This window comes from Dermochelys coriacea, chromosome 14, assembly GCF_009764565.3.
Source record: "Dermochelys coriacea isolate rDerCor1 chromosome 14, rDerCor1.pri.v4, whole genome shotgun sequence".
Taxonomy (NCBI): domain Eukaryota; kingdom Metazoa; phylum Chordata; order Testudines; family Dermochelyidae; genus Dermochelys; species Dermochelys coriacea.
This window is the reverse complement of record NC_050081.1, coordinates 15,923,721-15,945,694: the sequence shown is the minus strand read 5'-3', so window position 1 is coordinate 15,945,694 and position 21,974 is coordinate 15,923,721. Positions and strand designations below refer to the sequence as shown.

The following is a 21,974-nucleotide window of genomic DNA, read 5'->3' as shown; positions in this document are numbered from 1 at the left end:
TGTAATTGGGGCAGTTAAACAAAGGGCATTTTCCAGAGAAGAATTACTTCACGATCTCAGGCCTCGCTTCAGGAAAGCACTAAAGTACATGCATAGCTTTAAGTTACGGACATGTTCAGGATCTATCAGCTTCAGTGGGATTTAAGCACAACCTTTAGACTATCACATTAAAACATTTCTCTTTACCTACATGTGCTAGTACCTCACAGAAAGTGGAAGTCACTACTTGCATGTTGCAGAACACAAAGAACTTCCATCTTTTTTACTCTAATTTACATATAAAACAGTAAAATGTTTGCTTACCAATTCTCTTGATAATTTCTTCACATTCTCTCTCAGAATTTGATTCAAACACAAGGCAGTCAAAGGTAGTGTGTTCGGGGGTCTCTGGTGAAACCCTGAATAAGAAAATTCCTTTCAATAGACAGTAAGTCCAGCAATTCGAAGAGGGGCTTAAAATGGTGTCCAGGTACAGAAAGTACCATAGGGTGACCTCATCTGAACAGCCGGTGCATCTGTCCCTGTTTCCAATTAAGTAACAGTAAGGCTGGTGGTCCATGTACAAGTACAGCAATGGCACACATCTATTGCACCCTGTGCTGGTAGCCCCCTTTTTCTTTTATTGACTGCAGCACATGAGGGGCAGGCATGCCAAATCCAATCTCCAGATCGTTCAAAGTTTCTCCAAAAGGGTATATGTTTTCTAACTCTAACTTACTTGATAGTGGTTTAAGACTATGCATGAAAATGTAATTGATAAATTCATGATCCCAAACACCGGACTAGGTTTAGCCCACAATCAACACTTACCCAACACAGAAGGCAAAAAGATTGTTGCTGTCCAGCCGGCGACCCACACAGGAGATCTCTGGATAGGGGTACTGGAACAGAACCTGTGGTGTAACAGTCAAGAGAAAGATTTGGTTAGCAACAAAGCTGACAGTTCAGGGTTCAATCTCTGGGGCCTGCTGTTTGTTCACTGAATTAGTCTGGCGTTAAATTGCCGCAAAGGGAAATTCTTTGCCATGTAGAATGAAGTCAGAGCTGCTGCTGCCATGCATAAGAGACAAAATAGTTCCATATTCTGACACTGCTGTGTACACACAAAGCTCAGAGCACTTTCTACAAGCTAAAAACCATGCAAAAGCAAAACCATGCTAATGAAAGTGAGAGGACACAAATCGGGGTAAACATCACTAATATGCCGTGTTAGAGGGCTTTCACTTCACCCTCCCACTTTCCTGGTTCTTGTCACGCTGACAGCAAGCAGCAAAAGACCAGAAGTCCTAAGTGCAGACAATGCGATGTTTATTAGGGTTAGTTTCCAAGCAAGCATATTCCAAAGCCCTTCACACCGGTCGGGCTTATTTCTATATGCCAACAGAGTCTGTTCCCCAGTGTTACGTTCCCATCTCTGACGTCGTAGAGCGTTTACCCCGTGTCCCCCTTCCCAGCTCTGACGCCGCAGAGCCCTGCTTGGGTCCCTGTTCCACATTCCCCCCCTTAGCAAGCATGATTCCAATTTCCCTTCCCTCCCACTTCCTGTTTGACCCCAGTTTATATAGTAATATTCTCAGTTTACCTTACCTTAACCAATCATTTTACTGAAATTTAACTAACCAATCCTAACATATTGCAACATAATTCTCTAACCAATTATATCCCACTACCCTAATTAACTTATACCTAGCAAAAATTAATTATACAGCAGACAAACAATTAGAGAACCAGACAGATTAACAACAGAGAAGCAGGGGCCAAAAAGATAAAACTACAGAAATGAGGGTTTCACAACCAGAACCATTGACAAGTGATTTCTTGCCAGACAGGATGCTATCTAACTAAGTTTTCTTTAACCATCTTAAGATCTGTTTCTTTATCTGGTGGTGACGGGATCGTCTTCCTAACAGCCCAATAGCACCTTATTTCTGTGTGACTGGTTTGGAATGCGAGAATGTGACCGGTCGCTTCCCAGCTTATGGCTGCTCCAGCTGCTTAGCCAAAGACCTTAGCCTAAGAACAAGGCCTCAGACTATCCTAGTGAGAGAAGGCCCATACACAGGCAGACTGTGATTTTCATTCTTTGTTTTTAAACCCCTGTAACTAGCAACGTGATAAAAATACACCCAAGTTCTTAAAGTATAGGCTTTACAGGCAGGCCTGAATATCTATATTCTAACATGCCAGAATGTTTCAACTAAACTTAAAGACATCCCTTTCTCACCTTGGAAGAGGTTTTCTCTTGTATGAAGACTTCAGTTTCTTTCACGTCAAATAAAACTTCCTGAATAAATAAACAGAACCAACTTTTAAGATTTATTTTAGAGAAAGATAATAGCAAGAGAGCGCTTAACCAGGAGTGATGTAAATCATACGGAAGCCCAGGTTTTCAGGAAGCCTTCTGCTGGTGGCAAAATCCACAGATCACAACAGCTGGTTGGTGCAGCCAATTTACTTTTCAGCTCTTCAGACTTTGGTTCAAATTCAGTGTGGTCATGAGTGAAAATAACCCCGGTGATAATCTCTGTCTAACCTCTGGCGGTGATTTGGCAGGATCACAAAATTGCCACATGATTTAGTTTGATTGTCAGATAACTGCTCAGGAGAAATAAAGGATGGGAACCAGCAGAGGATATTTCAGGTCAGGACAGGCAGAGCTGTGTGTGTGGAGGAGGAGTTATGCGATACTCAGTTTGTGTTCTCCTCTACTGAGCTCACAGGACCTTATTCCCTGTTGCCCTCCATCTTGTGCAGTCCTTTATACTGGTGCATAGTGAGCAATCAATCACGGCCATTCTAGTACGGTAGTGTTTTCAACTTAATTCACAAACATCTACGCAAGGTTCAGGACAATGATAAATCAGGCCCAGAAATGTAGATAACTGATTGAGGATTTAAATTCTCAGATTCCCTATTTTAAATGTTTTCTGTTCTTCTGGTTGCAAAGATCCTTCTATACATTAAATCCCTACCGGTGGTTTGTTGAATATACTGCCCGGTTGAATCTGGAACCAGAGTGAGCAAACAGCACTGGCAGAGATAGGGCCTTCCTACATTTATCTGACTGAGGTGTGGTAACAACACCACAATTCGAGCTCTGTCAACTTAAATGCCAACATTAATCTGCCAGCATTCATAGTATACAAACACCAAGCTTGAATGACTGAAGCGTAATTATAAACCCATCTGGGGCTGATTCTCATTTAGACTACGTCCCTCTCCTTTTGCCAGCCACATCCTCCCACACACCTGCTCCAAACCTAAACCCGTCTGTTCTGTGCCGGCTCAGCCAACTTAACCGTAGAGTTACTCTTCAGCATTTCTACAGCACCACAAGGTGGACACCGCACTTTACAACTGGTCAGTATGCCAGACAAACAACAAAAATCCCTCCCTGTGGAGTTTATACACAAAAGGCAGGAATGGATCCAGTTCAAGAATATTAAAAGTGTCCTGAAGAGGGAAAACAATACCTGATCTGTGCCTTTATTTTGCTTCTTTGTGAGGTCTAAAGAAGGCCTGACATTTTGTTAAAGGAAAAGGGATTCCACTTGTTTAGTCACGTTAAATCTGATCAGAAATAACCAGTCTTGTCTTACCAGGATTTGCTGGTGAACTTGGAGGTGTATATTATGCCTATTCAGTGAGTATGGTACAACTCAGCTGGCATGAGAGTGGCAGAGGTGGGCTCTTAAATTATAACTCTGCAGGGTAGAGAACATGTCTTTTTCCCTGAGCACTGAGCATTCTTTGCACTCAATACTATGTCATCGTGAGCAGTATTAGCCAGCCTCTTCAACTCAATCCATTTCACTCAGGGCTTATGTCTCAGGCTCTCTTCCTACTACAATAACGTGCAGTATACATGCACAAGATATAGGTATCCCAGATACTTGTTGCCTATGCACTTAGGCTGCTTGATGCATGTATTCAAAATACAGAGGTATGGATCTAAAGCGCTCTGCATTGTGTAAGGAAAAGGAAATGCATTCTCACCAACCCATTTTGTTTTGACTCATGCAATAGACACAGATTTGCTGAGCTCCAAACACTATGTTTCAGACTCTTATGAATACTCAAGCCATGTGGTTCTCTCACTAGGTTTGACAACCTAAGCAATGCAGGTCGCATTCCCCTCCCTCCCAACACACTACCTCGGGGTGGCCAGCCTGAGCTTGAGAAGGAGCCAGAATTTACCAATGTACATTGCCAAAGAGCCACAGTAATACGTCAGCAGCCCCTCATAAGCTCAGCCCCCCACCCCACCCCGCTCCCAACACCTCTGGCAGCCCTCCCTCTCCCTCCCTGCACCTCCTGTTTCGTGGCAGGCAGGAGGCTCTGGGGGGAGGAGTGAGGAGTGAGGGCAGTGCAGGCTCAGGGGAGGGGGCGGGAAGGGGTGGAGTGGGGGCAGGGCCTGTGACAGAGCCAGGGGTTGAGCAATGAGCACTCCCTGGCACATTGGAAAGTTGGCGCCTGTAGCTCCAGCCCTGGAGTCTGTGCCTGTACCAGAAGCCGCATGTTAACTTCTGAAGAGCCGCATGTGGCTCCAGAGCCACAGGTGGGCCGCCCCTGCACTAGCTCTTCCCCAAGCTCTCCTGTGCATATGTGCACGTACACTCGCACTACAACATACTTAGCTTCGTAGCCAATGCCAGCATCGCGACTCATGCATGAAGGTGGAAGACTTTCTCTTAGGGTATGGCAGGAACCACGTCACTTGTAGAAGCCATGTGCATGAGGAAAGCCAATCCTCACTATATTAGTGTTACGGCTGAGTCTACACTTCCATTCCAAGCCCTGTTTTCACCCTAACTTTTGATCAGAGTGACCCATTTGTTTGCAATCTGAAAAGCTTAAAGGGTAAGGGTAGAAGGAGTTTTCCTTAGAATCTGGAGAGTGCAGGAAGTGTTTATGCTACAAATCAAAACGTCACTGTGGCTTAGAGGTTTCTTCAGTGCCTAATGCTTTTTTTAGTCCACCAGTTCTTGGCAGGGATGAAAATTTCAAAACCACTGAACTTCACAGAAGTCTGAAGCTCTTTAGTTCCTATGAATGGGGAAGTTTTAAATTGAGAGGGCATTTTTCAGAGAAAAATTATATCACAATCTCAGGCCCCAATTCAGGAAAGCCCTGAAGCAGCACATGCTTAAATTCTAGCGACTTTAATGGGATTTAAAACCCATGGATAAGCGATTTCCTGAACAGGGGTTAACCCTTATGGACCACAGCCACAGACAGGCTAGACAAGTCAGTTGCATTATCCTGTATAGTGGAATGAGCACTCTGGGCCTTTAAAATTTGCATCTGAACACCAGAGACTAGACAGGTCTGGTTTGCTACCATAGAGGAATGAGAGGCGGGGAACTCGGTTGAACAGGGGTGAAGAGAATCTGAAGAGGAGACCCTGGGCTTGTCAGAGAGATGAAGAGTTGGGGGTCAGCAGGGAGGAGGAGTTCCCAGGCAGTGAAGAACCCTTGTCCTGTTCTTCAGTGTCCCATCCTTCTACTCTGAAGGGCCCAGGAAGGTGGTCCCAGGGAGCAGAGAACTCCTCCCCTGTCCCACACATCCTCTCTGCTAAGGACCCAGGGAGGATTTTTTGGAAACTAAAAAGTAAGAAAATTCCCAAACAAAGAAATCAGACTAGAGGAAGGGGTGAGAGTGCCGGGGAAGTTGTACTTATTAAACAAATAACCCCCCCCCCAAACCCTTAGAAGCCGAAGAAATTCAGCATTAAGATTAAACCAAAAAGAAACCCAAAGAGCTGAGAAGTCTAGAACAGCACCGGCACCTCAAACAACCTCATCTCTGCCCTGGAGCGACGCCAGCTGCCAGTCTATCCTTCCTACGAGGTCACAGCGAGTAACTCACCCGTGGGCACAGGTGCTGCTCTAATACCGTGGGTATGCCTTTGTCCAGCACCTCTTTGCCACCGTACTGAAAATGGATCGGGGCAGGCGGTGGGGGGAAACAAAATGATAAGTATGTTAAATGAAAGTCAATGGAAACAAGATACACCCCCCCACACACACACTCCAGTCCATCAGAATCACAGCGGTACCTTTCCTACATTGGCCTGGCCCAGGTACCGCAGGTTGTACAGTAGCCTAGGGAGGAAGAAACAGAATTAGGACAGGGAGTCCATGCATAGCTCCTCTAAGGTGTCTTGCTATGGCACAACTTAAAGCCTGCACTAAACCCACTCACCCCCCGAATGGAATGATGCTGGCCGCTTCACAGCTGAGATTCTAGATGAGTCACAATACTGGTACCAACCTTAAGGATCTCTACAACCCCTGGGCGCGGGGCATGCGTTTCAGCGCAAAATAGCAGCATCCAACACGCACGGGGCAGCTGAGGACTGCTCCGGAGCACACGCCGCAGTGGAAACACTGTCCAGCCCCACATATGTATCAGAGTCCTCTACTCCCTTCCCCATCCCATCCTGGCTTCATTTCCCAAGCTCAGGGCTAACCCAACGCTGGGCACGTGGGATCATGTCACCCCTACTGAAGTGTGTTCCTCAGTTCCAACCGGTCCTACCTGTCCCCTTGCAGGCACCGCTCCTCCTTCTCCTCTTTGTGTATGTGCTCCTGTTGGAGTTGGAAGCTGGGGACCTTTTCCCTTAGCACTGTCAGGTAGGGCAGCAGCGGTTTGTACATCCCTCCGTCGTGCCACTTCCACCGGATCATGCGGAAGCTCAGAGGCTTGCCCTTCAGCTTTTGCAGCACAGACCCTGCCTGACGGAGAGGAGAGAGCCAGGGCACGCATTGAGGGCAGGGAGCTTGGATCATCTCATGCCAATCCCTCCCTGCTTTCTGTGGTGTAGCTGAGTGTACTCTCAACAGCTGTTAATCAAACACCCTGGCCCGCCCCTGGGATCCGGCCACAAGCTGCCAACACATCGTTCCTCCCCGTTCCTGCTCACCGAGATCAGGGGAATTGTTCTGTATCCATCCCACGTCCAGACATTTCCCTCCCCCACACGCACACCAATGAGGCTTTCACTTCAGATAGGATCCCAGAAGAGGGGGCGGCACATCAGCCCCTGAAAGCAGGAGTTCGTCTGACCCTGTGTGCTTCCCCACACCTGTCCGTTGCGTGCGTTTCTCAGGGAAAAACCACTGATCTCGTCAATGACGTCTCCAGCCAGCACCACCTCGTCCACCTCTGCCTGGCTCTCGGGAAGCACCTCGATGACGAAGATCCGACCGTCCAAGTACCTTAGGGCACAGCCGGGGCACAGAGTTCAGCCAGAAGCACCAGATGAAAACATCCCAAGCGGTTGGAGAGGCAGGATTCCTCGGGCCAGAAGAAGAACTAACGTGGCTTTACATCCCTTGGCCCAAACAGGAGGTGGGTCCAGCCAGCCCTTTTGCTCGTTGGAGGACAGGGCAGTTGCTGGCAGAGTCCATTGGCATTTGGGGTGCAAGCCTGCCATTCCAGTCATCCTTCCCCTTGCTCTGGGGCAAGCACCCTGCCTTGGGAGCACTTTCAGCCTGAGTCAGGTTGGCATCTAATCAGGGACGCAGCCCAGACCATGGCCATTGGAGAGAGTCCAGAGAAGAGCAATGAAAATGATTAAAGATCTATAAAACATGACCCATGAGGGAAGATTGAAAAAATTGGGTTTGTTTAGTCTGGAGAAGATTGAGAGGGGACAGGATAAGAGTTTTCAAGTATGTAAAAGGTTATTACAAGGAGGAGGAAGAAAAATTGTTCTTCTTAGCCTCTGAGGACAGGACAAGAAGCAATGGGCTTAAATTGCAGCAAGGGAGGTTTAGGTTGGACATTAGGAAAAACTTCCTAACTGTCAGGGTGGTTAAGCACTGGAATAAATTGCCTAGGGGGGTTGTGGAATCTCCATCATTGGAAATTTTTAAGAGCCAAGGATGGTCTAGATAATTAGTCCTGCCCCGAGTACAGGGGACTGGACTAGATGACCGCTCGAGGGCTCTTCCAATTCTATGATAAGTCCATAGATCCCAGCAGCACCTACTGCAATGCAGACGTGAGGCTACCGAGCAGCAGGGGAAGGGAGGAGGAAAGCTGGTCTCTTACCTGAGCACCATCCCCAGTTCTCTGCAGGGTACAGTCTCATAGGTCATGCAAACCTAGAACACAGCATCTGTCAGTACAGCCTCCAGCAACCACAAGAATTCCCTCTCCAGCCCCTTTCAGCCTTGGCAAGGAGGGGGGCATTTTGTCCCCATTAGTATTTGCTCCATTTACATTTGGGGGAATTGCTCTGATAGATGCCAGCCTGAGACCTCTGGAGTCTGAGGTCATCCATTTATCCACAGAAGAGGTGCAGCAGCAGTGAGCGTTCTCCCTTAGAGCCCCACTCTGGGTCTCCAACCCAACCTTGAGCACCACCGCCATGTCTTTCCAGAGTCTGCTAAATGCCCGCCTAAGATGCTCAGCCAAAGTTTGTTCAGTCTCCAGCCTCTCTGCTGAAACTGCCAACTAGAGCAGTGACTGTGGTGGTGCTTTTTGAGACATACTCCAGCCTGCTAGACACTGGATGGAGGCCAGGGCCAGCCACCCACCCCATACTTCTTAGGTTGCCATGTTGTAATGACCTTTGGTCAGTGGAGACAATGGAGCCACGGGTTCCATGTCCCATTACTAACCCCTGGAGCCATCTCCTTCTGGGAAGGCAGCTTTCTGACCTCACCGACACATGGTCATTCACTGCGGGTCTTTAACCTGGGATTTAGGCAGGGCCAAGGCAGACTGTGGAAGGATTAGTCTGCAGGACACACACAAACCCTGTATTCCCCCCAGAGAAACACTTCCCATCCTGCCACGTTAATTAAAGGGACACAGGCAACCTGAAACGCAGTCCATTCAGTTGTAAGCCTTTTAGGGGCAGGCACCGTGGGTGAAATCCTGGATCCATGAAAGTCAATCGGAGTTCTGCCTTTGGCTTTGGTGCAACCTGGATTCCATCCCAGGTCTTTGTATTTCTAGGATTTTGAAAATCCAGTGGAAAGGAGGAAGGGGATAATTTTTAAAGAAATTAGCACTTCCCTGAAGATCTGAAACCTCCTAGCACAAGAGAGCCAGAAAAATGAAACTGAGTGAAACTGACCACCCTATTTTCATTGTGTAAACTCAGACATGCAATATGTATAAGAGCAGCAGTAATAATAGTGGAAAGGAACTTAGATTTTCTAAAATTTCCACCAATTTTAGACACCTGTGATGTTAGTAACTTAGCCCCAGTCTTGTAAATACTGGCTTCACCTTACTAACAGGAGTGGTCCCAGGGACCCAAGGACTAAAGTGAATTAGGGGAGTAAAGTGTTTGCTGGTTCAGGACCTATGTTAAGGAATCACATAATGGGCTAGATCTTCAGCCCATGTAAACAGATGGCACTCCACTGACTTCAGTGCAGCTATGCTGATTTGCACCATCTAGCCCAATGATTTTCAACCTGAAATCTAACAATGTTCTGTGTTTATGATCCAGGTATTCAGCAAGGGGCCACCCAGCAGATGGAAGGAAGAAGAATAAAATCTTGGATCCCCCATCAGAGGGAGAAGCAGAGTCTTACCGGCAGCAGCCAACTTTCATCCAAGAAACTGGAATTCTGCAGACAAAGCACAGCAGAGCAACTGGTGTCAAGTATGAAGACAAAGACCTCTGCACACAGAGTTATGTTAGACACAAAGCTGCTGACCAGACCAGTTTATTACCGTACCTGCAGATCCAGGGAGAAATTCATCTCTGACACCACCAGCATCAGTGAGAGGAACGGCTCTGTAAGAGGGGGGACCAAGAGCCAACATTACTGCCAGACTCCTCACCAGCTGCACGCTGGCTTATCCCCACGTCCCAGGGACACTGCAGAAGTCCAGATCAGAAGAGATTTTCCATGTAAGTAGCAGACAATGGAGGACACGGCCCCCAATTTGGGCAACAGGGAGTTTTAGATCCTCAGGGTCATACTGTATTAACAACAATACTTGCCCAACCGTACATACCAACAATATTTTGCACTTCTCCAGTGTCTTATATCCAAAGATCTCAAAGCTCTTTACAAACCTCAATGGATTAAACCTCATGGCAGCCTGTGAAACAGGGATTATTATCCCCATTTTAGAGAAGGGAAAACAAAAAGGCAAAAGTGACTTGGTCATGGGGTCCAACCAGACTGAGTCCATTGCAGGATCATGGTTAAGTTCACACAGCACGGCTGTGACAGAGCCAGGAAAAGACCCCAGCTCTCTTCAGGTCTGTACTATAGGAGCTGCGTGCTATGTTCCGCAGTCACAGAACTCTGACCAAAACCACACAGCAAACAAACTAATCTCATGGCATGAAATAGAGTTCGAACTCAGCTACAGAAAAACAGCTGACCAAGAAGCACTGTGGACAGGGAAAGGGATGGCTCCATGAGCACACTGGCCTGTAGACACAGAGGGATCGGCCAGATGGTTAGCAGGGCTTTTAGATCTTCACTTCCGGAATGTTGGTTTTTCATCCCCTATCTACTTTGCTACTGGCCAGGGCCAGGATTCTAAGGCCTTGTTAATGCCATTTTTTTTTGCTTTGTTTTTGCAAGAACATCCCATCAGAGCCTTGTCTATAACAGTCCTCTCTGCATTGCTACCACTGGTGGAACTGGACTAGTGGGACACTTGTGCAAAATACCCTCAAAACCTTGTCCAGACACCCATCTGGAGCACAAATGCAATACACGTGGGCCTCAATTCAAAGTCCATTGAAATCAATGAGCATCCTTCCCCTGACTTCAACTGGCTCTGAATCATAGAAACCACCACTAACCAGATAACTTTCTTCCACTTCTGTCTTTTAATCTCCAGTGCGTCCTTCCTCTCCAATGCTAACCATGCAATTATATTGATGGGTTTGTGTGACTTAGACTTCAATTAGAAGTCCAAAGTGATTTAAAAGCCATCTAGGGACCGTTTTACCCCCAGTTATTTATCAGAATCAAAAGAAAATGCTTTCTCCCTGTCCCGGTAATCTTGGGAGAATAGTTGCTGATGGAGTCACACAGCATTCCAGCCTTTTATACTAGCTGGAAAAGTGTTCCAGTTCGGACGTCCTCACCTGGGACCAGCAGGGTTTAGGCTGCTAAGAGTTACCGACAAGACATCAGACTTTTGCAGTTTACTTAAACACACACTCCAGGTACAAATCATCCTATTTAACTTTCCCATCTCACATCCCTAACACCACCTTGCGATTGATTCAAACTGAATGATAAACGTCTCCCCAGCACTGAGATTGCTGACTTAGATTTTACCACTTCTTTCTGTTTAGACAATAAAACAGATGTTAGCTTTGCTCACTGTTCCAGCACCAAGCTGCGACATCTGGGCTGCACATGCTGCAGGGGGAAATTTAGATCCAAACAAGAACTGTTTTATTAGCTTAAAAAAAAAACAAAACAAAAAACAAAACAAAAAACACCAAAAAAAAAAAAACACCTGGTGTTACTTCTATTCATTTTAGGTTCGGTAAAACTTAAAATAAACACCCCTCCCAAGACCAAAGTTTTGGGTCTAACTAAAAGGAGGCTATGTTACAGTAATGCTTAGAGATCTCAGCGCATTGTATTGTCTTCACCCTAGTTTAGTTTGCAGCTAAATAGACAAGGGTGGAAGAAAGGCGGTATTAGGATCCATATTATACAGATGGGAAACTGAGGAACAGAAAGATCATGTGTCTTGCCCAAGGTCATAAAGGAATTCTGAGGCAGAGACAGGAATTTAACCCAGCTCTCGGAGTCCCAGCCCATCCTTCCTTTCTGTCCCTGTTAGGGAACAGAGTTTTCTTAAAACCATTCATTGCTGAAGGTTATTTCTTAGTGATGAAGGTCAAATTCATCCCCTGGTGTAAACTGTGCTGAAGTCTACAGAGTAACTCCAGGGATTAATTTCATCCTGACCTTAAAATAATAATCTCATTTCATCCCTTGAAATGGTTCCATCACAGTGTCCTTACTCAGATAAAATTCCTAAGGAGCTGAATGAATAAGAAGTGCAGTGCAGGATGGAAGCTATAGCAAATCCAGGAACTATAAATAAACTGGAGGTTTTCAAGTGACATTACTGAATTTTGGAGGAAGTCTCAACCTTACCCATGAAATCTTCATTTCCCAGCACTGAGATCAGAGGATCGTAACACTGAAATTAAAAAATTTAAAAACACACACACACACACACACACAGATACATACATAATTTAGTTGTACGCCATGAACTGAACAACATGACCACAAAACCATCTAAAATTTTACACTGTAAATTGCAACCATTGCACAAATAGAAATGAATGACCCCAAATTTGTTCTGGAAGGTGGTTTTAGCTTGGCACCCAGAAGCCTGGATGTTTATTTGAATCCTCTGGAGCCTGTCCATCTAGCCTAGAGAACTCAGATTTAAGATTCTTCCTATTTTTGACCAGGCTGGAATTATAAAATACAGAGGGTCAAGCAATAAATAAATAAAATAAAATAAAAAATAAATTAAAAAAAATAAAAAAAATATATAATATATCTTTCTCCTTAGGCCCAAGATTTGGGTCAGTTCTTAGTTTATCCAAAACGGGCTCCCTGCTGCCCCTCATCATAAAGATATTTCACGGTGAAAGCTCTTCCTACCTCCAGCAGTGTTGGATTCCGAGCCAGCTGTTGAATGGCAGTAGCTAGTAACTTCTGATTTAAAGCTAGGCGCATGAAGTACCGCCCTCGTCCCTGCGCTGTCAGCACCTTCTCACAGGAACTGGCTTTCTCTATCATGATTGATAAGGGGGTCACCCTATAAAGAAGAAATATGAAGAGGTGCCAGGGAACGTTTACAGCATAGGCAGGCGATGACCCATTCCCAGGGCTCTGGTTGTCTGCCAAAGGAGTCTTGGTCACTCCCTTGTAATGGGGTTCTCTTCCAGGAGCAAGTCATTGTGCCAATTTCTGTAATGGCACCTGTCACAGTTCAAGGCAACTGCACCTCTATTCTCCTTCTAGGGTCCAGCAAGGGCACCCACTTTCAGGTTTCCTGCTCCCCTGGCCATCACCTCTCTTGGGTGGAGACACGTCTCACCCCCATCTGACCAGGGTATTTCCAAGTTGCACTGATCATACTGTGAATTGACCCACAAAGTCAGTCTGCCTGAACAGGTCTTTGCTTCCTTTCCCTCCAGAGATGGCATACAGTGTAATTGCTGCAGTTATAAATCACCACACATTTCTCCCTATGCAAGCCTACTGTGTCCTTAAGCTACGAGTGCTACAGAGAACATATCTTAAAAAACAATAAAAGAACCTGCACACATGCAAGTAAGCTTACCAGAGACCACCCCAACCCTAACAGGGGCTCTGGCAGGAACAATTCTTTAAAACCCCACCCAAGGGGTTTCAAGTTCATCAAAGTTTCAGCTCGGAACAAGCAACCAGTTTTATGGGGCCTCAGTAAGCCCAGTACGTCCAACCCCTCCCTAAGGATTAGGGCTCTCCAGGGGTTCTGTCCATTGGCTGGATCATGAAGAAGGCCCTGAGACAGTTTAAAACCAGGCTATTTATTCAAAAATCCTTTCTTTGGGTATTGAGCTCCGGAGAATCCAGTTTTAACTAGTATACGTGCACCTGTCCAAGGGGGGGCAGCTGCAAAAGGAGGACTTGCATTAACATCACCCCCCCTCCTAGAGTTGTTCCACGATAATACATACTCCGCCCCATTTTTTCATGCAACGGACCCAAAGGATTGTCCAGGATGTTGTCATCCAAAGGCCACTCACCCGCTGCAGGTATCCTGCTGAGGAAGCTGCTCTAACCAGTGCCAATAATCTCGTCTCTTGAAGCCCAGCACCGGCTCTGAAGGAGAGAGAAGAGGAGCTCCTTTAGGAAGGCCCTTTGACAGGTAACCAGGAGAGCGTTTCCCTTGGAGATTCTGCAAAGGCAGCTGCCCCTATTCTTTCCACACAGAGCCACCCCCAACCAACACACACAACTCCCCAGGGAGTTCTAGGCCTCCATGGTTCCTGGGCTCTGCTCGTCCTTTACTAATAAGCATCACATGCACCAGTCTGTGCTGCCCCCTCTCTTGGGCCCGCACCAGCCCCTGCAGCGTGCATTGAGTAGAAGTGGCCACTCACGTTTAATTCCTTTTCGAAGGATCATTTCCAGGATCTCGCAGAAGGGGGCTAGGTGCGGAGAGACATCAGTGCACAGGCTGCTCCCCTCCTTGATGGCAAGGATGCGGGCTGTGAGAAAGTGGGAGGCAAGCAGAACGCTGAGGGCACCTGTTCACATCATCCTCTAACGGGACTGGTCTTGATGAGCTGGTATTTTTAACCAGAGCTAGAGCGACAGCTTGTGGAATAACTCTACAGTCAGTTTGTTACCATCAGGTTGTTCTATTTGGCAGGAAGGTCCATGAACAGACCAAGTTCAAGTCACGTGGCCAAACCATTTGCTCAGCCCCCAGAGATATAAGGTCAATGTTAAACACCAGGAGGAAAGCAAACTCACTCCTTGCTTCAGGCCTGGCTCCTGAGAGGTAACTAGACCAAGTCTAGTTACCTCTCGTGAAAAAGGGAGGTAAACACAGGGCTGGGCGTCAGGACTGCCGGAGTTCTAATGCCAACTCTACTAACAGACCACTCAGACTTTGAGCAAGTCACAACCCCTGGGGCTGAGCTTCCCTACTGATACAAGGGGGCGGGGGGGATATCATCACTGCACCACCCTGGCGAGAGATAGGGAGGATCAGACAGTATCTATAAAGCACACTGATGAGGTGAAGCATTCACACAGTCTTTCCTTTGTAATACGCACAAAAGGCCCAAGACCGAAATGTGTCAAGCAGCCTCAACTCTCCTTGATGGTCAATGGCGTTTGAGAGCGCTTGACGCCTGGCAGAACCGGGTACAAAAGCCAGCACCCCTTCCCACAAGGAAGGTGGGCATTTCAGCAGCTTGGTTGGAAATTGCAGTTGTCCCCTTTCTATCAGCTCACTCACAGCTAAGGATCAGCCCTGTCACCATATGGAGAAGTAGAGCACAACGTACAAAAGAAAAAACGGCTTAGAATTTGTGCCAGGGAATAGGGAAAGCTCGGATCGCTGCCCAAGGCAGGACACGGCTGCCCTGCTGAAAATCAGTTTTACTTTCTTTTCTCTATTGGGTTCCTGCCACGTTACTACCCTGTTTCTCTAAAGCCAGCAGCACTCTCCTACTTCCTAGCGCATTGCTAGAAACCAGCTGGAGCCGGACAGCTAGTCTCACTTTTTGACCACAGCCTACACTTCTGCCATAAAGAGCAAGTCAGGCGGATTAAGAACCTCGTCTCCTTACAAATACTGCACAGCAGCAGCAGCGATCTCCCAAGTTGAGACAGAAGCATCTCCTTCCTGCTGCTGTAACTCCTGTCTGTCTCGAGTCATTCTTCACTGTCCGTTCCTCAGGCCAGCTTTCAAACTGGTTCTGAGAAGCACCGGGTGCGTGACTGGTGGTGTATAAATAACGAACTAGCAAACAGGGGCAGCAAACCAGGGAGTTTGAGAGGAGTCGTAATATCATCCCTACGTTTAGCAATGCCAGCGCTGCTCCCGTCTCCTCCACTGCATCCAGAGAGGGAACCTAATCACAGAGGCCTCTACCCAGATCCTGATGTGGATTAGTAGGGTCTGAGCCTGCATTTCCCACTCACAGAAAGTCAGGTGGGGAGACTGTCCAGTATGAAAGGTGTCTGCTGGTGAAATCTCTCAGGAAGCAGGTAGGAGAGCTACAGGAGGAGGTGGCTAGGCTGAGGCACATCCGTGCCCATGAGGAATTCATTGAGTGTATTCATATGGAGACCTCCAAGGCTGAGGAAGCTGTCCAGCTAGAGAGGACTGCTGTCATGCCTAGGTGAAGAGGATAAGGCTCTGTCACAGGAAAGACACAGGCAGCTGGTTACTTCTGGCAGTAGGCCATGCTCCATCCCTGCTCCCAACCCACCCACCAGAGTGATGGAGAACCATTATGCTGCCCTGGCAACAAGCGATGAGGACTCACCCCCAAAGGTGGAGTAGGAGAAGCTCTGTACCCCCAAGGCTGGTGGGATCGCAGCCACTACTCACAGGAGGAAACGTAGGATAGTCGTGGTTGGTGATGCCCTTCTGAGGATGACAGAGGCACCCATCTGTCGGCCTGACATGGCATCCCAGAAGGTACGTTGCCCATATCCGAGGAATTACGGAGGCACTGCCGAGGATCATCCGGCCCTCTAACTACTACTCCATGCAGGCATTAATGATACTGTGAGCAGATCAGAAGTGACTGCAGGGCTCTGGGAGTGAGGGTCAAGGAGTTGGGGGTGCAGGTGGTCTCTTCGATCCTTCCAGTCAAGAGTAGGGGCCCAGGCAGAGACAGATGCATCCTGGAGGTGAATGCTTGGCTGTGCAGATGATGTTGCCAGGAGGGCTTCAATTTTCTTCACCACAGAACTCTGTTCCGGGAAGAAGGACTGCTGAGTGGAGAAGGCATCTACCTATCAAAGAAGGGGACGTGTATCTTTGGATAGAGATTGGCTAACCTAGACAGGAGGGCTTTAAACTGGGTTCAATGGGGGCAGGAGACAAAAGCCCACAAGTAAATTAAAAAAAAAAAATGGAGACTGATCAAAATCGGGGCGGGGGGAGGAGGGGAACCACGGGCCATTATAGCAGGGACAAGGGAGAGACAAGAGGGAACATAGAGGGGAAATAAAATTGGTATCTTAGATGTCTGTATACTAATGTGAGAAGTATGGGGAATAAACAGGAAGAACTAGAAATGCCAGTGAATAAACACAGCTATGACATAGTTGGCATCACAGACCTGGTGGGATAATAATACACATGACTGGAATATTGGTATAGAAGGGTACACCTTGCTCAGGAAGGACAGGCGGAGGGAAAAAAAGAGAGGAGGCGTTGCCTTATGTATCAAAAATGTATACACTTGGACTGAGGTTGAGAAGGAAATAGGAGACAGACTTGCTGAAAGTCTCAAGGTGGGGATAAAAGGGATAAAAAACAAGGGTGATGTCATGGTAGGGGTCTACCACAGACCACTTAACTAGGAGGAAGAAGTGGAAGCAGTTTTTTTTTAAATAACGGACAAAACCATCCAAAGCAGGACTGGCTGGTCATGGGGAACTTCAACTATCCAGACACCTGTGGGAAAAATAATACAGCACAGATTACCCAGCAAGTTCTTGGAATGCATTGGAGACCATTTTTTTATTTCAGAAGATGGAGAAAGCAACTAGGGGAGAGGCTGTTCTAGATTTGATATTGATAAATAGGGAGGAACTGGTTAAGAATTTGAAAGCCTGGGTGACTGTGATCATGACATGACAGAGTTCATGATTCTAAGGAATAGTAGGAGGGAAAACAGCACAACAAAGACAATGGATTTCAAGAAGGCAGACTTTAGCAAACACAGGTTGTTGATCGGTAAGATCTCATGGGAAGCAAGTCTAAGAGGGAAAATAGTTCAAGAAAGTTGGCAGTTTTTCAAAGAGATGTTATTAAGGGCAAAAGAGCAAATTATCCCCCTGTGTAGGAAAGACAGGAAGTATGGCAAAAGACCACTCTGGTTTAACCAGAAGATCTTCAATGAGCTGAAACTCAAAAAAGAGTCTTACAAAAAGTAGAAACTAGATCAAATTACAGGCAAGCAACACAAGCATGTAGGGACAAAATCAGAAAGGCCAAGGCACAAAACAAGATTAAACTAGCTAAAGACACAAAGAGTAACAAGAAAACATTCTACAGATACATTAGAAACAAGAGAAAGACCAAGGACAGGGTAGGCCTGTTACTCAATGAGAGGAAAAACAATAACAGAAAATGGGAAGATGGCAGAAGTGCTAAGTGACTTTTTTGTTTCAGTTTTCACCAAAAAGTTTAGTAGCAATTGGACGTCTAACATAGTGAACTCCGATGAAAATGAGGTAGGATCTGAGACTAAAATAGGGAAAGAACAAGTTAGGAATTACTTAGACAAATTAGATGTCTTCAAGTCGCCAGGGCCTGATGAAATACATCCTAGAATACTCAAGGAACTGACTGAAGAGATATCTGAGCCCTTAGCGATTATCTTCAAAAACTCATGGAAGATGGGAGAGATTCCAGAGGACTAGAAAAAGGAAAAATATAGTGCCCATCTATAAAAAGGGAAATAAGGACAACCCTGGGAATTAAGACCACTCAGCTTAACTTCAGTACTTGGAAAGATAATGGAGCAAATAATCAAGCAATCAATTTGCAAACACTTAGAAGATAATAAGGTGATAAGTAACAGTCAGCATGGATTTGTCAAGAACAAATAGCGTCAAACCAACCTAATAGTTTTCTCTGACAGGGTAACAAGCCTTGGGGGGGAGGAGGGAGTGATAGATGTGGTATATCTTGAGTTTAGTAAGGCTTTCGATACGGTCTTGCATGACCTTCTCACAAACAAAACTAGGGAAATACAACCTAGATGGAGATCCTGTAAGTGGATGCATAACTGGTTGGAAAACTGTTCCCAGAGAGTAGTTATCAGTAAGGCTAAGATTTAGTTATGGATATTTTTTAATAAAAGTCATGGACAGGTCACAGGCAATAAACAAAAATTCACGGCCCAGTGACCTGTCCATGACTCGTACTATATACCCGACTAAATTTGCGGGGCTCCGGGGGCACAGTTGCTGCTCTGGAGAGGGGGCTCTGGGGCACCCGCTGGTGCTGGGGTTTCCAGGGCAACACTCGTACCGGGGGATTGGGGGCTCTGGTGAGGGGCTGCCTGGGACCGCCACCGCTGCTGCTGCTGGCTGGAGATGGACCTGCTGGCCCAGAACCCCGCTGCTGCTGGCGGGGTGGCAGCCCGGGACCCCCGCTACCAGTGTGTGGGGGGGCAGCCAGGGACCACTGCCGGTGCTGCGGGGGGCAGTGCGGCTGGCCCCACGGCTGCCCAAACTGCTCAGGCAGCCCTAGGGTCAGTTGCACCTGCCAGCTGCAGAAATCATGGAGGTCCTGGAAAATCACAGAATCCGTGACTTCCGTGACCTCTGTGACAGACTCGCAGCCTTAGTTATCGGTGGTTCACAGGCAAGCTGGAAGGGCATATTGAGTGGAGTCCCTGGGCCCTGGGGTTGGTCCTGGGCCCTGGTTCTGTTCAATATCTTCAATAATGATTTAGATAATGGCATAGAGTAGACTTATAAAGTTTGTGGACAATACCAAGCTGGGTTGCAAGTGCTTTGGAGGATCGGATTAAAATTTAAAATGATCTGGACAAAGAGTATGATGTAAAAAGGATGACATTCAATAAGGACAAATGCAAAGTACTCCACTTAGGAAGGAACACTCAATTGCACACATACAAAATGGGAAATGACTGCCTAGGAAGCAGTACTGCAGAAAGGGATGTGAGGGTTATTGCGGATCACAAGCTAAATATGAGTCAATGGTGTAACATTGTTGCAAAAAAGGCAAACATCATTCTGGGATGTATTCGCAGGAGTGTTGTAAGCAAGACACAAGAATTAATTCTTCCGCTCTACTCCGTGCTGATAAGGCCTCAACTGGAGTATTGTCTCTAGTTCTGGGCACCACATTTCAGGAAAGATGTCACCAAATTGGAGAAAGTCCAGAGAAGAGCAACAAAAATGATGTAAGGTCTAGAAAAAATGACTTATGAGGAAAGATTGAAAAAATTGGGTTTGTTTAGTCTGGCGAAGAGAATACTGAGAGGGGACACGATAACAGTTTTCAAGTACATAAAGGATTGTTACAAGGAGGAGGGAGAAAAATTGTTCTCATTAACCTCTGAGGACAGGACAAGAAGCAAGGGAGGTTTAGGCTGGACATTAAGGAAAACTTCCTAACTCTCAGGGTAGTTAAGCACTGGAACAAACTGTGGAATCTCCATAATTGGAGGTTTTTAAGAACAGGTTAGACAAACACCTGTCAGGGATGGTCTAGTTATCATGTAGTCCTGCTTTGAGTGCAGGAGACTAGACTAGATGACCTCAAGGTCCCTTCCAGGCCTATTCTTCTATGATTCTAAGAATCCTCCTCCCAACCTCTTTGACGCCTTCTGAACAGGCATCTGGAGACACTCCCAATTGCCCAAGAAAGGGAAGTGACTCACAGTGAGAAACCATCTCAGAGTTAAACTCTCTGAAACCAATTCACCTGCTAATATCAGCATACAATAGACTGCTTCTGTAAATATTGATTCATCTTCTCTAGGCTGCGTGCTCTGCCCTTCAGTCTCACAGGTCTGAGCCCTAGACAGAAATTTGCAACACAGCTTTCACTTCATTAGGTGTCCAGGATGCACATTAAAGTAGTGAATCCAGGGTTCTCTCTTGCAACCCATCCCCAAAATAAAGGAAAGGGGGGGGACCAGTCACCAGAAGAATGTGTGTCCCCAAAAGGGATAAAGGTGTAAGAGATAGCAAAGATAGTACCAAAAATATACAAGTGAAGGGTTGGCTGGTTTCAAGGGAAGGGAACAGCTGGATGTAAAGGAAAAATGCATGGTGGGGTCACCATCCTTTGAAGGAGAAACTAGTCTCTACTTGGAAAGGATGACAACCCAGAAGAAAAGTGACTGTGGGTTATTGCAGCTTGCCTGAAGGAGGAGACTGGACTTTCCTTTAGCAGGCTGTTGATTCCATGGCAGATTCTGCACAGGTGTTTCAGCAGCATTTGCTCAGCTTTGCAGGTGGCAGCTCAAACCCCATGAACACAAGTGAGTCTAAGGCCCTTGCAGATAGACAGAGTCTCCCAGGGAATGCACACACAGGTCACAGCATACGGTACAGTGAGTAACTACAGCAGGTTTTCCCCACTCCCCAGTGTGTTCTAAGGCACAAAGCTGGTGTTCTGACAGAAGTGTGCGTGTAGAGGAGACGGGCCGTGAGGTGTGTACCAGGATCTTCCCTTACTCCCATTTTATTACTTCCCTCAAATATCCTGTACTGGTCAAACCAGCCTTCCAGGCTGTAAACAGCTCCCACCAGAGCATGTTAATACCCCCTCTTCATTCAACCACATGGGGGTCGCTTGAGACCTCTGGGAGAGGTAAACTCCCCCCTCAGCTGACCATGCTGCCTCTGTATTGTTCCCAACTAGGGTTGCCACGTGCGGAACAATCTCTCTCATCCTCACCCCACTGGTTTTCTATAAAACCCCTCACCATGGTATCTCAGTGCAACATGGCAATGCTTACATCACAAAGCAATGGTGTTATCTTACTGCATCACTGTGGGCCCCAAGATCAATTTCAGGACCTTGTCAGTGTCCCATGACCATTGTCCATAGGGCCACTGTCCCCACAAAAAGGCTAGCTGGACCCAGGAAAGCCAGAGCAGGGGATGGCAACCTTACCAGGGAACTGAGCTCAGCACTACACTCAGACCCTCTGCAAGACATCAGCCCCTCAGAGGAGTCCTCACTTCGCAAAACACCAGGGCAGCCTGGCTCTCGAGTCTCCCCCAAACTCTCTGGCACCTGCCCAATTCAAAGCAGCATCAGTCACACCCCTCCTCTCACCCAGCTCCTTGTAAATCCCTCCAACCAAGCAGCCGTGCATCTCCCCCCTCCTCCAGCCACTCACCTTTCAGGGTCCCCAGCAGCGGCTCTTTCCCAGTCATGCTGCCCCCTCCCCAGCCGCAGCAGGCTCACAGACACCTGCAGGGCTCCACCCAGCGGCGACTGTGAGTCCCTTCCGCAAACACAAGGCAACGAACTGGGAGCTGCCACTCAGTCTGCAGCAGACAGGGGGGAGCACAGGGAGCAGGGCCCAGTTCAGTGCCTTTGCTGGGAGTCCAATACAAGGCTGTGCATTAGGAAAGCTGGAATGAACTCATCAGCTCTCCTGGAGGGAGACGAATCATGCTCTCGGGATAGTGGTCTGGGGTGAATGATTAGGAGGGGATATAGACCCTCCCCCCGGGAAGAGATTTTAGGCTCTTCCAGCAGCT

General features: G+C 47.1%; 1 protein-coding gene across 8 annotated transcripts in view; it reads right to left on the bottom strand.

Moving 5' to 3' along the window:
- The window catches only part of LOC119842726, a 36,527-nt gene that overhangs the window by 11,728 nt on the left and 2,825 nt on the right, over positions 1–21,974 (bottom strand). For 4 of the 8 annotated variants that reach the window (XM_043497363.1, XM_043497364.1, XM_043497367.1 and 1 more), the window contains exons 2-15: positions 14,126–14,233; positions 13,769–13,844; positions 12,636–12,792; positions 12,114–12,159; positions 9,705–9,763; positions 9,558–9,593; positions 8,059–8,111; positions 7,088–7,220; positions 6,541–6,737; positions 6,059–6,104; positions 5,869–5,934; positions 2,225–2,284; positions 811–893; positions 304–398 (exon numbers count right to left, since the gene is read on the bottom strand). In XM_043497363.1, coding sequence (XP_043353298.1) covers positions 304–398; positions 811–893; positions 2,225–2,284; positions 5,869–5,934; positions 6,059–6,104; positions 6,541–6,737; positions 7,088–7,220; positions 8,059–8,111; positions 9,558–9,593; positions 9,705–9,763; positions 12,114–12,159; positions 12,636–12,792; positions 13,769–13,844; positions 14,126–14,233 — 1,215 coding nt within the window. Of the gene's footprint in view, positions 1–303; positions 399–810; positions 894–2,224; positions 2,285–5,868; positions 5,935–6,058; positions 6,105–6,540; positions 6,738–7,087; positions 7,221–8,058; positions 8,112–9,557; positions 9,594–9,704; positions 9,764–12,113; positions 12,160–12,635; positions 12,793–13,768; positions 13,845–14,125; positions 14,545–21,607; positions 21,742–21,974 lie in introns of those variants that run through there. The other 4 variants (XM_043497365.1, XM_043497366.1, XM_038371184.2 and 1 more) reach the window with 2 other exon arrangements.